This window comes from Heloderma suspectum, chromosome 1 (assembly GCF_057233095.1).
Source record: "Heloderma suspectum isolate Gila_16-S chromosome 1, 16-S_ref, whole genome shotgun sequence".
NCBI lineage: Eukaryota > Metazoa > Chordata > Lepidosauria > Squamata > Helodermatidae > Heloderma > Heloderma suspectum.
In genome coordinates this window covers 69,608,319-69,625,784 of record NC_139458.1, presented here as the reverse complement: position 1 = coordinate 69,625,784, position 17,466 = coordinate 69,608,319, and the positions used below count along the sequence as shown (strand labels likewise).

The window sequence follows — 17,466 nt, the reverse complement described above, 5'->3', positions numbered from 1 at the left end:
TGTTTTTTTTAAAAAATCCATACAGGTCTGGGGAGTTAAATGCAAAGTTAAGAGGGTGGAATTTCCTCCCAGAATACAAACCTCTGTTGCAACTCTCTCCCTCCAGCTTCAAGACAGCTGAGGGATGCAATCCCACAGAAAGAGAAACTGGCACCATGCGTGGGAACCATAGGAACTGACCCACATTTTGCTCTCACTTCTTCATCGTTAGGAGCACTTTGAAGGGTTGTTGTTCAAAAGAAGAATAGAAGAAATAAATATTGAAAGACAACATTTTTTGTTTCAAGTCACACGTTTTCAAAAGAGGGACACAAATTGCCCTCTTTCCCACTCTTCGAACTATGCCCCCCCAGGAGCTACTGGATTACTCCCCCACCTTGCGAAGATGCAGTACCCCCAGCCGAGGCAGTGGCTCGGAGCTGGGCATCAAATGTGTCCTCATAGGCGATGGGGCTGTGGGCAAAACCAGCCTGATTGTGAGCTACACGACAAATGGATACCCAGATCAGTACCAGCCAACAGCACTGGACACCTTCTCAGGTAAGCAAAGGAAGAAGCTGAACAATTCATTCCTTCCTGACAGGGCTGGGGGTGTTTGAGGGCCATTTATCTTTGTGGTTAGTTGCTGTTGTTTTTTAAAATTGTATTTTATTGTTTATAGTGATGGTCATTAGGCTATTGAGGATATAGATTCTATTGTTAAATGAATAAATGAATGACAGGTGTGATAGGTAGCCTGATTCTATGTATTTTTATTTGGAAGTAAGATCCTACTGATTTTGATGGGGCTTATTCCCAAGTCAGTGGGTAAAGGATTGCCAGCTTTATTTTTCTCTTCCTGGCAGAGCTGCTGTGTAGCATGACAAGCCGCAATTCAACAGGTGAAGTTTTTCCCAGCAGGCAGATGCACTGACAGGAAAACCTTCACCTACTGCCTATGTCCGCCCCCCCAACCTTCTTATTGGAGCCTAATAAGGAAAAAAATGGCAACCCTATATGTTATCTCTGGTTCAGACAAATGTAGCCTTGGAGCATCCTTTCTCTGTGCAATTTTGAGCTTGCAGTTTTCGTGAGGCACTGCGACTATGAGCAGCCAACATTCAGAGCCCCATACCGTGTAATCAACCGGTGGGCTGCAAGGCTCCAGTGGACTCATGCTTTGCAAAAAATAAATCAAATGGGAAGCAATTAAACTTTATCCTTTGCCACTTTCACTAACAGCACAATCATACGCGTGCCTACTCAGAAGTAAGCCCCATTGAGTTCAATGTGACTTACTCCCAGGTGAGTGTGCGTAGGATTGCAGTGTAACACAGTATTTAAAGTCCCACCATTAAACCCCAGTGATACTGAATCAGTTAATACTGATGAAAAGTTTTGAAAGGGGAAAAAAAGGTCTATAGACACATCTTTTTCTTGAACCTTCAAAAAGAGGTCACAAAGGGAACAGGTTTGGCCTTTCACCCGAAACATGGGTGGTAACACTCTTGCTTACCTAACTGCGCACTGTCAAGACATCTAGTCTGTTTGACTGGTTTGGGGTGTTTTTAATTGGGAGAGTAAAACTCAAGAGCTTACTACATTTAAATTGTATTTCCAGTTAAAATATAGGGAGGATGAGACAGTTGTGTGACATCTGAAGTAGTGTTAGTAATTCATTTATTAGGATGAAACTCCAATAGCATGTCGGGCTTGATTACCTTAGGTCTGTCCAAACATCAGCTTCCCACACTGCAGGTCATGTGATGAGGCACGAAATTGGGAGTGCAGGAAGTGTTACTTGCCAAAACAGAGGTACAAATTCAGAGGGATTGCTTACTAATTGGCAGAACATGCTCTACATCAGCCTTTCCCAACCTGGTGTCTTCCAGATGTGTTAGACTGCAGTTCCCTTTATCCCCAACCAGCACATGCATTTACTGTGCTGGCTGGGAATGATGCGAGTTGTAGCTGAGCACATCTGGAGGGCAGTAAGTTGGAGAAGTTTGCTCTCAGTGAATTAACATCTCTAGTTGTTATCGAATAAAATTGTGCATGATATTTATGCCTTTGTGGAGGACGATGTGTTAGGCAGATGATATGATACCTTATAGAGAAACCACAGCTTACCAAGTGGTTCTAACCACTCTGAGGTATGTTACTACTTGGTAAATGGTCATCTGTTTTCACCCTCTATCTGTTCATTTTTCAGGAATGGTAGAAAGCCTATTTTTTTTTTAATGGTTTGTGTTGATAGATTTCAAGCGTTTATTAATTAATTAATTACAACCTGGAAGTTATGTGAATTCATCGTTATGGGAACCGCGTGCATTTAAAAATAAATACATCTAAAACGTAATATTTAAAAATGGGGTTGTTTTTTCCTGAGAATAATTGCCCGCAAGAGTGCCAAAACCCGCCTGTCTGGCATATGATGGTGACTGACCTTCCTCACAATCCCCTAATGCTCTTCAAAGCCCATTAGCCAAAAGGTCCCCGCCTCGAGGGAGTTTCTGTCAGTCTAGACGTATGCCTTGCAAACAAGGAGAAGAAAAAGACTGGGCGTGAGAGCCTCTCCTGGTATCGCCTGTGAATTGCTATAGGGCACAGAGGTTCCTTCTGGAGAGCGGGGCGGGAATGTTTACTGTATCCCGAATGAGGGTGGCGAGCCTGCGCCTTTTTGTTGTTCAGCCGTTAAGTCGCGTCCGACTCCGGTGCCCTCTGGACGCGTTGGACTACAACTCCCACAACCCCCAGCCAGCACGCCCAATGCACGTGCTGGCTGGGGAAGGTGTGAGCTGCAGCCCACCGCCTCAGGAGGGCGCCAGGTCGAAGAAACGCCGTTCTGAGGAGTGGGGCGGGGGCGGGGGGAGGCAGCGCTATGGAAAGGTTCGGGGAATGCGCGTCTCTGGTGCTGAGAGGCTTCTGTCCCAGTGCCAAGAGGGACTTGAAACATACGTGGGCTCTCGGAGAGTGTAGCAGGCTTCATGCTGGAACAATGAAGAGTACGTCGAGTGAATGCTTCTGAGGAAGTGGGCTTTTGCCTTCAGCGTCTTCAAGGTGCCACAGGATCTTCTGCCCTCAGCACTGTGACCGCAGCCCGCGCCCTTTTAGGCTGCAAGCCTGTGCGCTCTAACTCGAGCGAGCCCTACTGAATACTGTGGGATTTGCTTCTGAGTAACTTTGGAAATGGGGGTGTTAGGAAGGAATGGCTGCAATCCTATATACTTGAGACTAAGACCCACTGAATTTTGAAGTCTTCTTTCTCATCGAGAACAGACGAGCCTTGCCGATATTAAACAGATGTATAGGCATCGTTTTGGGTGGGCTCTGTTAGCCCTTTAGAACGTTTTCAAAAGGCTGCCTCTTTATATTTTGGAAAGGCGGTCATGTCACCTTGCAGGGCATAAAATGAACTTTGACTGAGATATTTGGGGCAGTGGGGATGGGGGCAGTGTGGGATTACAGTGTATATATCTCTAGCATTTTTATTCATCTGGTTATGGTAGGGCAAAAAGAGCTGGTTTAATGCAGTGGTGAAGAAAAAAATCCAAATCAGCAAGCTCTCAGTTTGAAACTCACCTCTGCCTTGAGTGGCTGCCTCGAGTGGGGCTCACTAGGTGGCGCTCTCTCATTCGCTGCCCACCTCCCATCCATAATATGGGGATAATAACACTGTTCTGACCTACCTTACAGGATTGTTGTAAGGATTAGAAGAACAAAAGAGGTTTGAACACTCTAAATGCCAAGTGTTACTGTGACTTACTTTTAACATGTGTAGGACCAGGGTGTAAGGGAGCTTCACTTTTTCCAGTACTGTGCCACACTGTCTCACCTGGGAAAATGAGTAGCCTAGCGCACACAGGCAGAAGATGTCTGAAAGGGATATATCTCTTGTTTTAATTTGGAGCCTGTGATGTTCAGGTGATTTGGTGAACATTGGCTCCAGTTTTATAGTATAGTGATCATTCCACTAATGGCTATGCAGTGAAGATATTAGTCTATTTTAAGGTTTTATCCATTGCTTTTATCTCTGAGTTTTGCTGTATGTTATACACTGTCCTGTAATCTCATACGATGAAGGGGTGGTATAGAAAAGTGTTTAAGTCAGTCCGTCAATCAATTCTGAGCTTGCGTTCTGAATATTGACTTTTAAGAAGCACTTTTCTTGCTGCAGAAACAAGCCTCAGGACTGAATGACATGAAGGCCTCTCCTGCTTCACTACGGCAGATGGCCAACCTTTGGGAGACCAGGCAAGGCCTTCCCCTGATTACTGACCATTGGGTTCAATTCAGGATCTGCCTTCCATGGATGAGAGGCTCAGGGAATGTGCCTCCGCCTGGTTTTAGGGGCTCCCCCTCCCAGTGGAGGCTGGTGGCTCCAATGTCAATGGGGTGGTGAATCCACTCTGGGTTCCAGTCAGAACCAGGCAGAACTCTAATGGAGCTATCCAAGGTGCGAGCCCCACTGACATCTGAGCCAGCAGCCTCTACTGCCTGCTCCCATCACACCACAGCTTACCCCATTCAGCAGGGTCCCCAGACCCCTGTGTAGCATTTTCAGGAACATGAAAGGGCTGCCATGGAGCAAGGGTCAGGGAAGTCCACTTCCACCAGCCCTATTGCATGTGCCTAAGTCTGGATTCAACCCATTGTATATTGTGATTTTCCTTATCTGCAAATTGCTTTCCAAGGTATGGCAGTAGTAGTTTAATGCGCCTGCACGATGCAATCTGCAAATGCCCCATTGTCTTGTCCTCCTGGAATAATCCTTGCAATCTCTTTTCTAAAGGTGTTGGTTTATTTTCCATACTACTCCAAGGACTTAGGCCAGGATACAATGCATCCTTATCTGTGGTTTTCTTCTTCTCGCAATAGCAACCCTGAGAGATAGCAACTTATCTATGGCCACCCAGCGAGTTTTCATAGCTAAGTGGCCATTTGAACCTTGGCTCCCATGTCCACCACACCCAGTGCTGTTCAGTGCATCACCAGTGGCTTCCTCAAATTGGTGTGTACTTCAGATAGAATCCATAAGGATGTACTATCAGTTTTGCTTGCCAAGCCCAGCTAAATGGAAAGTGGAAACTCAAATTATCTTCTGATTTATGAGCAAGGAGAGGCCTTAGCAACAAATCCAAATCAGAGCACCCATAGACTTTAATAATTTCTCCCAGCCTGAGGCCTGCTTTATCAACACCTAATTGGGGCTTTCTCCCACAATAAAACTGCATAAAACATGTGCTTTCAATTTGTTATTGGCGAACAGACCCGGCCTTTAGTTTGGTATTAGTGAAGCCTTCAAGCAAAGTTACGGAGCTGTAAGAATTGGGCACATTGCGTCTGTCCCATCTGAGTGAAGCCATGTCCACTGGCACCCCCAGGCACAGCCCCTGCCATGGTGCAGCCTTATAGCCCCCCTGAGGGAGGGGCCTGCCCACTCCATTCCCTTGAGGGAGGGTTGACCCCACAGCAGGGAGAAGGGGGCAGTCAGCCTTCAGAACGCACTTCCTGGCTTCCCACTGGGTTGACCGCAAAACTATGTGCTGGTTGGGTAAATGACTGAAGATGGTACTGCAGGCTTCAAACAAAGAGACACTTTAACACTGATTAATGCATTTTAAAAACAACATAATCCCAAGGTGCACACCCCCAGGGTCCCCTTAGTACGCATGTCAAGTGCTAGGTGTCTAGGTGTCATGGTCTTGGAGCTCTGCTGCTGACAGGCAGACCCATATCCGCTTTTATTATGATTATATAAGATACACTGCCCATAGACCTCTCCTCAAGGTTGTGGTTCAGTTATGGAGAGATAATATTTTCTCAGTGCTCAAACTGTAATATTTTGCACAAAGGCAATAATCATCACACAGTCCCAGGATCTGAAAGCCCATGATGCAGCCACCTTGCTGAAGATAATCATGGGAAGGATCGTGGCTCAATGGCAGAGCACATACTTTACAGACAGAAGGTCACAGTTTCAATCCCCAGCATCTCCAGGTAGGGCTGGAAACATACCTGCTTGAAGAGCTGCTGCCAGTCAGCGTTGACAATACTGGACTAGATGGACCAATGGTCTTATAGGCCCCTTCCAACCCGACTGTTCTATGATTCAATGGTCTGACTCAGTATAAGGCAGCTTCCTGTGTTCCTTAGCAGGCCTGGTTCTGGTCATCATGCCTGGATGGCAGACCACAAGTGGGAACTTCATGGGTGTTCTCTTGAGTTCCATAAAAGAAAAGGGATGGTAAGAATGAATTAAATGAATATTGTGTTAAATAAATTAAATTGTGCTTGAGGTATGCTTTGACTGGTCATGTGAAAAAATGTGAACTTAGGCTTGGTAGGGCAGTATGGAACAACCCATTATGAGTGGCAGAAGGAAGAACAAGAGCATTATGGTATTCTGGTTAGCACTGGAAAGCAAATATATTTCCCATGGGTATATGCTGAGATCAGAGCCACTGATACCTTTCATTGCAACATTGTTCTGCTCTTGGGGTCAGTAATATGTGTAAATATTGACCGTCACCCACCGAACTATCTTGTTTAGCCAGCTTTTCTGTTTTACTGAAACTCGCTTGCATATTTTATGGGAGAGGCCGATGCAAGGCTTAGATGAGAAAAACCTACAGACTTGTTGGGATGGGGGTGGAAACAAACCAATTTCCTTGTACCAGTGCACTATGTACTATTGGGCTGACCAAACACATTTGGATATCTTGATTTGGACTGTGCCACATTTGGGCACAGTCTTGCATCTTTTCACACCATCACCTCTTACCGTTCACTCTGTTGCCATGATTCATGACCCAAACCTAGGCCCTTACTTCTCTTCCCAACTTCTTTCCTTTTCCTCTTTCATGCTTCTTTTTCAACCGAGCTTTGCTCAGGTAAGGAGAGAGAACATGGAAGTTTTTACTTTCCGCTGAATGGAGGGTACTAAGAATTGAGGGCTACCCTATCTGTTCAATGTGCAGGCCAGTCATGGGTGTGATCGTATCTATACAAATATGCTATTACAGAAGGTTATATCAGTCAGAAGAGGGGTTGGGAAAGTTTTCTTCCATGAGTTTCTTTAAGTTAACTTATCTTAAGATCCAAGCCAGGATGTGGTGGGTGATGATCCCGCCTCAGTGGTAGTTCAGTTGAGCCTTGATGCTGGTCCAGCATCTTAGAGATTGAGGAGGGCGAGGCTTTTATATCCCCTCCTTATAGCTCCTCCCTCCTCCAGCCAGGCCAGTGCTTACTCACGGAGGGAAGGGCTTCCCTTCTGATGGAGCCTTTGCATCCATATTGTATGCACTAGCCAGCTGAGTGTCAGGAAGGAATTGTCCAGAAACAGCACCTGCCGCGCTAAATCTGGCATCAGGGTCAATGTGAGGTGCACAGGGACGCATGCAACTAACGCAGGTCAGAGTAGCCATGGGCCTGAGGTTCAGCCCTGCTAACTTACTAATGGTATCTATTCCACACTGAGCATCAATATTAGGTTCTTTGTACTTGCTAACTGTTTTCCAAACAAAGTGTGGGATTGGCAGATATTTAGAAATAAGACACCATGAGGGAAATGCCCAATATCTTGAAGATCAAGACAGATTCTGAGCAACTCTTTTGATCAGGAACAGGTTTCTCTTCTTTCTCTGTGGTTACATTGTGGTAATGGACTCAACCGTCTCTCAGCCACAAGGAAGCAGTGGCTTTCACATCAGCTATTCTGATGGCTGAAGAGGTATTGTATGACCTTGATCTTTCAATGCCTCTCTTTTTTTTCACCCTTTTGCACTCATATGGATCAACTGTCCACTGCAGCAGTCATTAAATCCACTCATCCCCCAGCACAGTGGCAAGCAAAATATTCATGGTGGACCAAAATGTGGTGGACCAGAGCTGGCATCCCAGTGCTCTAACATTCAATAACGACATCTCTGTCTTCATCCATTCTCTCCTGACCCCCATTTCCATCCTGTGATCATGACATGGTGAAGTACTGATCCGTTCAGTGCTGGCCCAATACATTTTGCCACCTGATACAGAGCCCACTTCCCACTACAGCCAACTTTATAAATAGTCTTACTGAACCATTCAGAGACACCAGTCCCTGCATTCAACTATTACACACACACACAGTGCTTTCTGAAAAAGGTCATTTCACCCACCTGCTGATCCATTTAATCTTCCACTGACAGCAGTCCACATCTTCACCAGCATAGTCCTGTTGGTGAGGCAAGTCACCTTCGTATTTGGCTTGACACATAGAGCTGGACCTACTTTGGGGGGAGAGGTAGAATAAAAAGGGTTCATTTTGTCTGTGATTTCATTTATTATGATTCTTTTACCAGTATGGGGGTGTTGTTGTTGTTGTTCTCCTCCTCCTCCTCCTCATTCTCATTCTCATTATTATCGTCGAAGTCATCAGGCACCAACATGTCTTTGGGGCCTCCTTGTGGCTAGTTCCCCTTCATGTGTAGTCTACACCACAAGGAAGATTATTTTTTTCCAGTTCACAGCTTTAATTGCCCCATGCCTGAAAGATGATTGCGCCCTGTCATTCTTTAATAAAGACTGTTCCCTATGGATTCAGAGTACTGTGAGATCTTCCACGATAGCTTAGAATAATTTTACTATGGGGTTCATATGAATCTTACTGTGGTATAGCCTGTAGAAATTTCCAGAAATTATGAGTTATTTCTAAATACTCATACGTAGTTACTCATACTTAGTGTAGAATGACTGAAATGAATGGGACTACAGTTAGTCATGACTAACTAAAGTCCCGTTGATTTACTCTCTAAGTATGACGAAGTCCGGCTCCAACCTATAGCCTTATATTAAAACTGCATTGCAAATGTAGCATTTAGTTCCTTGTCTTAATTTCTGTCTGCTTGTCTATCTTTCCCCCCATTCCAAAATGCTCCATGATGGTTTTTCTATATGACAATAAATGCATATTTGTTTTTCATTTGATGCATGCAGTTTTCACATCTCCTCTCAGATTGTGTTTCTACTTGTGAAGATATGTTTTCGAAGTACTCAAAGTGCAATGTTTTATACTTGGGAAAATATTCTTCAGTTGCTGCATTGATTGCTACAGTTGTTGTGCTGTGGAATATGGTGTCACTGGCCTTTATTGGAGTGTGATGTGTTTAGTGATGGATCCTCCCACCTTCTTTCCTGAACGTACGTGTGTGTGTGTGTGTGTTTTAGATTAATGATCATTTTCATTCCTTGGAAGCTGTGCATACTCTTGTGATACAAATCCAGTGTAGCTGTATTTTTTATAAAGTGTTGGACAATTACAGGGCCACCCTTTCTTCTTTCTCCCTCCTTTTTAGGCAGGGTTCAAAGGATATTGTGAGGAGGTTGTGAGGGCACATGGGGCTAGCCCCAAAGCCTGCCACTGCCGTGCCCAATGGCCACCCCCTCCCTGGTCCTCATGTCTGGGCACACAGGAGAAGGGGCCCTACATGCACATAGACACACGTGCCTAGAGGTCCTCCATGCAAGGGTGTGTGTGTGTGGACAGCTGCCATACGGTGGGACATGGCCAGGATATGTGTGGCAGTGGCGGTGTGGGGGTCATTAGGGGTGTTCACCCCTTGTGTGAACACTTTTTGTCTGTTCATTTTATTTTATTTTTAATAGAATGATGTAGGGCGCAATCCTGTGCATGTTTAGACAGAAAATGTCCTACAGCTCCTAGCATTCCCCCAGCCTAGGGAAATGCTGGGAGCTGAAGGACTTTTTCTCTCTAAACATGCACAGGATTGCACCTTTACTTTTTAAATAGAATGTTGTCCACTCCCTATTTTCTTTGGTGAGATCGCACATCTGACTCCTTTTCTCTTTTTTAAACGTTAAACGTTCAAACCACGCCATCTATTATTGTGTAGTTGGGACGTTTCCCTATTGTCACTGAAGAAAGGCTTTGGGGTGTAGCTTACAAAGGCTAAACTATGATCACAGTCTCCCCTTTGCCTGATTGTACTGAATGGCCCCGAGGAAGGGGGGGTTATTTCAACCAGTAAATTACTGCAGACTCTGTTTGTGACCCTTGTCATTCATCTGCTAATGATCTAAGGCCTGAGAAAAGATTAACTCTGTCTCCCCACAAAATAAAGAACATCTACACACCCTGGTTGAGTAAAGGAAAGTGTGGTAATCTCACTAGCTGGTGTTAAGTACCAGCTCTTGTCACTTTTAGCACAGGATGTCTCCTTTCTTCCTTGACACACTCATGCTAATGATGCATTTTGTCTTGATTTATTTTTTATCACCCAGCCCCTCTCCTTCCTGTATTCTCTGTTAGCTATCCCCAAATTTCCATGAAAGTTCAGGTGACTGAACTGCTCACATCTTTACTCTGCAAGCCCATATGAGGGTTGTTGTTGTTCTGGTATGTTGTTCTAGTCTCCTCCATCCTCTGTCCCAGTGCCTTTCAGTCAGTCTACCTTGAAGGAACACCCTTGACCATCTGCCCTGGAAAGGAAAGGTTCCTCCTGTGCAAGCACCGGGTCATTACTGACCCCTAGAGGGACGCCGCTTGCACTGGCATTTTCGTGGCAGACTATAGCGGGGTGGTTTGCCATTGCCTTCCCCAGTCGTGACTACCTTTCCCCCAGCAATCTGGGTACTCATTTTACCGACCTCGGAAGGATGGAAGGCTGAGTCAACCTGAGCCAGCTACCCGAGACCCGGCTTCCGCTGGGATCAAACTCAGGTTGTGGGGAGAGTTTCGGTTGCAGTACTGCCGCCTACCACTCTGCGCCACACGAGGCTCTTCTGCCCTGGAACCCCCATGCAATTGCAGAGGTTGAAGGAACTGGGAGTGGTTAGCCTGGAGAAGAGGGGGAACTGAAGAGGGAACACGATAGTCCTCTTCAAATACCTGAAGGGCTGTCATGTAGAAGAGGGCAAAGACTTGTTCTTTTCCGCCCCAGAAGACAAGATCTAAGAGGCTTGAGTTAAGGGAGGGTAGCTTTTGGTTGAACATTAGGAGAAATGTCTTGGTGGTAAGGGCTGTGGCCCTGACTTCCTAGTTATTTTTTGAAGGGTGGGCCCAGCATACCTGGTTATTATTATCTTGGTGTCTCTGTATTTAAACTTTTACTTATATCAGATTAACAGAAAACAATAAAAATATGAAGAAAATTAAAATTCATTTTATTTTTGCATTGTATCTTAAACAAAAGATATACACATGATTAAATAGGATACATTGCAGGCTCCAAAACACCTCAGATTTTGGGTTGTATGTTTGTTGGCTCACTTCTTGGCCTAGCTGCTTATGAATGATGGCCCTCAAGAAGCCACAATTTGATGACATCTGTTGGGTTAATTTTCCAAATTGGTGGTCCGGTCACATCTATGAAGAGCAGGCAAGCAAGTCATTTAATGGTGAGGGAAGAGCCCAATATGATATCATCTGTGGGCAGGGCTACTTGCTTCTTGAGTTCCAACCCTGGACTAGATGGCCAGGTGACCTACTTTACAGAGGACAGTCCTCTATTTGAAGGGCTGCCAGAGTACAGTCCTGTATTTTATGGTGTCCTCTCTTTGATGGGCTCTCCCGTCTTGAAGTTGCTGATCAACAATTAGCACCTGGACAGCAGACTGAGCAGGCACACAGGTCCCCTAGTCAGTCTTTCCCACTATGGTGAGATGTACTGTATTTCTATTTAAATTATAAGAATTATGTCTAAGGGCACAATCCTATCCGGATAGCGAGCAGCCTCTGAAATCAGAGGCTGCTGAGTATCCAGTGCAGGGCAGCCAGAGCACGAGGGGATCTTCTCCTCCATGCTCTGGTCCCCCTGAATTTTTGGCTAGATGGCCCATTTCAGCTGTCTAGCTGCGGCTTTGGGGAGGGGGAGAGAAGGAGGCCTGACAGCACATAGGAAGCTGTGTAAAGTGGCTGCTGCGGTCCCCTCCCCACCCCCAGGACCGCCCCCTTTTCCCATCACCACGCTCCATTTCCAAGTGCAGAGATGTAGCCAGCGCAGAAGCTACAAGGGGGGGGGGGAGTGAGGTTTCTGGGAACCTCATTCAGAGCCGTGGCCCCAGCCTCAGTTCCCAGAAACCGAAAAATCCTATGGCCCCCTATACAGTGTTCAGCGGCCATAGGATTGCTCCCTCCATGTCTGTACATGCGTGCGTGCGTGCAAGTTGGTGTTCTTTTGTCCTCATTTTTGGTGACTTATTTCCTCTTTTTTTGGCAATGCCTGAGTGGCATTCTAGAGCCTATGTTTCTGGAGACTGTTCCTGTGAACATACTCAGGCGCTACAGAGCACTAGCTATGTCTTTCTGAACCTCTCTGTTGCAGGCAGTGAGTATGTGCTTTTCAGCACACCCCTGGAGGCTGCATGTTCTAGGGGGAAAATTTGTAATGGTAAACCAGTGGCCTTTCAGGAAAACATCCCCGCTGCTACTGACATTCTTACTGAGTAACCCCTGATAACCTGAGGAATCTCAGGGTTTCCTGGAACACAGTCTGAAAACCCACTGCTTCATCTCCGTCCTCCATAACCCTCCTTCAACCTTAAGAAACATTTACCACAAATTTTAAAAGCACAGAATTAAATTAAACTCTAGCCAAGTATCCTTCCACCTGCTTTTTTATATGTTTTTATTCCACCCGTGGGGGCTAGTTCAATTTCTGAATTTTGTCACCTCAGGCCCAACAACCTTACCCCACAATATCAGTGATTTGAATAGTTGGCACTTGATAGGTGCTGTCCTGATGGCAGAGAAAAGGAGGCTAGCTTCAGATTGAGTGGAAGGTAGTTTAGTCACAGTGAGGGAGAGTATTGTTCCCTTTTGCTGCAGGCCAACCAGTGCCGTGGCTATCCTGGGAGCCTGTGAATATTGCTTTAGAGAAGCTGGTGGGGCCTGGGGGACTTTTGTTCACATAACAGTAATCTTCTGCTTGCAAAAGTATTAAGTTACAGGTCTTAGTGCCACTAGCAGAATTACACCAGCTTAACTAATGTGAACAAAAGATGAAGCCTATAAGGGAGGGCCATTTGTTTGCATCTCAGGCCTCTGGGGTGTGTGTGTGTTTTACCATCCAGGGTTCCTTGCAATTATGCAGTAGTAACCTTGCATATATAATTCACCACCAGTGCAGTTTCACTGTACAATTGACAGTAAACAACGAATTAGTGTGGCAGCAAAGGAAGAGTGGGTGAACATAAGTCAGAACTCTTGCCTTTCAAACAGCTGTTTTTTTGACAAGGCACTTCTGTTGTTGTTTATTCGCTCAGTCGCTTCCGACTCTTCGTGACTTCATGGACCAGCCCACGGCACAGCTTCCTGTCGGCCGTCGCCACCCCCAGCTCCCCCAAGCTCGAGTCCGTCACCTCCAGAATATCATCCATCCATCTTGCCCTTGGTCGGCCCCTCTTCCTTTTGCCTTCCACTTTCCCTAGCATCAGCATCTTCTGCAGGGTATCCTGTCTTCTCATGATGTGGCCAAAGTACTTCAGCTTTGCCTTTAATATCATTCCCTCAAGTGAGCAGTCTGGCTTTATTTCCTGGAGCATGGACTGGTTTGATCTTCTTGCAGTCCAATGCACTCTCAGCACTTCTACATAGGAAATAATGAATAATGGACAGATAAATTGTTGTTTATTGTTCATTCATGCAATTTATGAGTCACCCTATAGCGAAAGCTCTCAGGGTGACATACATAATAAAAACAAATACAATAAAACCAAAGATAAAACACATTAAAAGAATTTAAAAGCAGCAACAATAATTTAAAATAGTTTTTAAAAGAGAAATAAATATCAAAGCAGCTTAAACATGGAAAAGTGTGATTTTAAAACACAGCTTTAAACATATCATTAAAAATTAAAGAAGCATGTGTTTTTTAAAGGCCTGGGAAAATTAAAAGGTCTTTGCCTGGTGCCAAAAACTCAACAAGGTAGGTGGCAGATGCACCTGTCTGGGGAGAACTTTCCACAATTTGGGGCCACCCCAGAAAAGGCCCGCTCACAGAACCGTCGTATGTGGGAGGCACTTGGAGTAGGGCCTCAGATGATGATATCAGGGCACGGTCAGGAACACATGAGACAAGGCGGTCCTTCCAATACTTTGTTGCATTTGTTGATTGCATGCATGCTTACTGTGGGGTTTGTACATGCACTGTGTATACACTGGGAAGTCAAAGCCACCCCTGGCTTCCTCAGTATTATAAATTACCATTTCTGTGTGCTATCCAAATATGTGGATATCTGTGTGCAGATTATCCACTATTTCTTGGCAGGAAGAAATATCACCTCATGACATGTTGCCACATGCCCCTCCCCTTGTGCTCTTCTTTTTTCCCTTCATGTTATCTTAGATTGTACATTTGCAGGTAGGACCTGTTTCTGTGATTTTACCTTTGTTTGTACATAGCTTATTTTAGGCACCTTTATAAATAATAACAGTGTGCGTACATTTGCGTGTGCGTGTGTGTGCATGTCTGTACTCATGTATATGTAAGCACAGGTAGCTAGGAAGCAATCCCTTCAGTCATGAACTGTGTTGATCCCAGTCTAAATATCTGGAGATATTAATGTTCCATTATATGATTGCCAGGTTCTATTTGACTAAGTATTAGCATCAGAGGGGAATCCTGATCAGAATAATTTGCAAAGTCCTCTTTCTCTCTCCTTTTCTGACCCTCCCCCCCCCCTTATTATAATCCTTAAGGTGTAATAATAATGCTGCAAAGCAAAAAGCACTTGGTATATTTACATGGGTTATTAGGAGTAAATACAGTTATACTGTACCGTTAATGAGTTAAGTGTATTTTCACTCCCAAATGAATAGAGTTTAGTAGATGGCTGAAAGCCAGTGAAGATCATCGTCACACTGTGGCTTTATATGCACAGCCAGATGTGCTGAAACCCACCAAGTGGATGACTTAGAGATTCACAGTGCCTCTGGAATCTAGGTAAATAATGCGCATCCTGTGCATTAGCACAGCTGGGAGTATGGCAAGTGGATGTAGCGGGACCTGGAAAAGCTGGTACATATCTTCCCATTGGTAGAAGCATGTATCTTGCTATGGAGACTGCATGGCTTGGGCTGGTCCCATAACTGGTTGTCCCACAACTGGTTGCAGACAGAAGCAATGGACCAATGCAAATTGAACTTGTTGGCGCACGTGGACTGTAGGGGATTGGGTGTGTTTTGGATGTACATCAAATCCCCCTTTGAAGCGTCTGATGCATCTCCTCCTAGATTCCAAACATTCTCAATTCCAACTAGGAAAGGCATATTTGGGCATTTTGTGTGACACTGTGTGGCTTCCCCCATTTAAAGAGCTCCCAGGGACATACAGCAGGGGAGCTACTGGTGGATGTGAGTGAACTGTATTAAGCACTTACTCATCCTCTCCCTCTCCCTCTGTTTGCAGTTCAGGTCCTGGTAGATGGTGCACCACTTCGTATCCAGCTGTGGGACACTGCAGGACAGGTAAGGCCCATAAATTAAAGAATATGGTTCTGGTTCTAATGTGGTGGGAAGAATGATGTCAGGAAGAAGGTGATGAAAATCTAGGAATAAGAGTGAAATGCTACTGCCCAATTAGTTTGCTTATTAATTGTTGTGTTTTTAGCTTCGGTTTTAAATATTATAAACATTTTTACTGATACGTTTTTATATTTACTATTATATATTTTAATGTCCAATTCTGTAAGCCACTTGGAGATGTATTTTGATATGGTAAGCAGTGTATAAATTTATATAATAATAATAATAATAATAATAATAATAATAATAATATGCCCTCATAATAGTGAGTTCATGTCTGATAACTTTTGAATTGGGGACTGTAATAACTGAAAGGTACTGAACCTTTTACAGCCGGAGTTCTAATTCTTTTTAAAAGTGAGATACCTCTAGCTAGAGGTGCAGGCCTTTCTAGGCTAGACATCAGTTCCCAGACATTTATTGGAACAACTGGTTTTGCTTTGTTTATTTGTTTGTTTGACTGGGATTCGTCTTTTAGCAAACCTTAAAGTTCCTCCTTTTTCTGTTGGTTTAACTGATCCTGTACCTGGCATGGGAGTGACCAACCAAGTTGTCATTGTTTCCTCTTAGTTACACATGGAAGGCTTAGATTCTTTGTTTCTTGGCTTCAGGAGGGTTGCTGGGACAAAAGCTGAAAACTCCTGCTTTAGAGCTTTGTGGGAAAGACAATGTTGGGATATTTTCTGAGAGCACACTAGTTATCATTATTGCTATAGGTGTCTGTCACAAACAGATCTCCATGTCTTTCCTTTTTCCTCTACAGGAAGACTTTGATTGCCTCCGCTCACTCTGTTACCCTGACACTGATGTCTTCCTGATCTGCTTCAGTGTTGTAAATCCCACATCCTTCCAAAACATTACAGAGAAATGGGTCCCCGAAATACGAACTCACAACCCCCAGACTCCAGTGGTGCTGGTGGGGACACAGGCTGACCTGCGGGATGATGTCAACGTCCTGATCAACCTGGACCGCTACAATGTAAAGCCTGTGCCAAGAACTCAGGCTGAAGACCTAGCTGAGAAAATCCGGGCTCAGACTTATGTAGAGTGCTCTGCTCTGACACAAAAGAACCTGAAGGAGGTTTTTGACACAGCCATTGTCAGTGCAGTTGAGCACAAGGCCCAGCAGGAGAAGAAAATGACAGCCAAAGGGATCAAAACCCTCTCCAAATGCCGATGGAAGAAATTCTTCTGCTTTGTCTGAACCTGGTTTGGCCTATAAGCCAGGACTGAACCTCACACCTTCGCCCGCAGAGGGTGAGGTGACTAACTAATGGCTCCAACATGGAGAGTGTTGTAAGCCAAGGTGACATGGAGCTCCACCTCTTGCTGGGTTATGGTAGAACCTGCCTGGAGGACAGGAAGTAGACCTATGTAAGCGTGAGGATACCAGCTAGGCCATGCAGCCTTTAAGCAACTGGGATGGTTTACTGCTTCACATACTGAGCTCAGTGTTAAATAACAACCAAGTTTAGTATTTTAGATACCCAGGCAGCATGGCCAGTTTCCAGAACCTCCCAACGGCTTCACAACATCATAATTAAACCTTGATTTAAAACTTGAGATATAGCTTTGAGGGTTATATCTCATTTTCAAGAGATGGTTAAAGATAGAGGGATTTCTTCAGGGTGACTACAGTGCAAAATAATGTGGCCTGCTCAAGTGGAAGCATCACTTAAACTTTCCCTTCAATCCTGCTTAAAAAGGAAGTTAGCCCTCAAGATACAGTAGAGAAGGGGTGTTTTGTGTGAAGGACTATCAGTTGTGTGCACACCTTTAAAAGGATAAAAGACTTCCTAACAAAATGATGTGGAAAGATCTATGTTTCCACAAATCCTGTGTGATATAGAACTGATTCTGAAGCAACATTTGGACCTCATAGGATGGCTTCTTTGAAGTGATCCTATGAGCCTTGTGGGAAATGCATTTCATGATTTTTTGTGGGGGTAGGGAATCTGTAAACA

The 17,466-nt window shown here is 44.7% G+C and overlaps 1 protein-coding gene across 1 annotated transcript; it reads left to right on the top strand.

Annotated features, from left to right (window-relative positions):
* Positions 1-341: 341 nt before the first annotated feature.
* On the top strand, positions 342-16,706 carry RHOV (ras homolog family member V). The gene is made up of 3 exons (XM_084827434.1): positions 342-540; positions 15,387-15,445; positions 16,266-16,706. Exons 1-3 carry the CDS (start codon positions 342-344, stop codon positions 16,704-16,706), a joined length of 699 nt encoding a protein of 232 aa, XP_084683560.1.
* Positions 16,707-17,466: the final 760 nt, after the last annotated feature.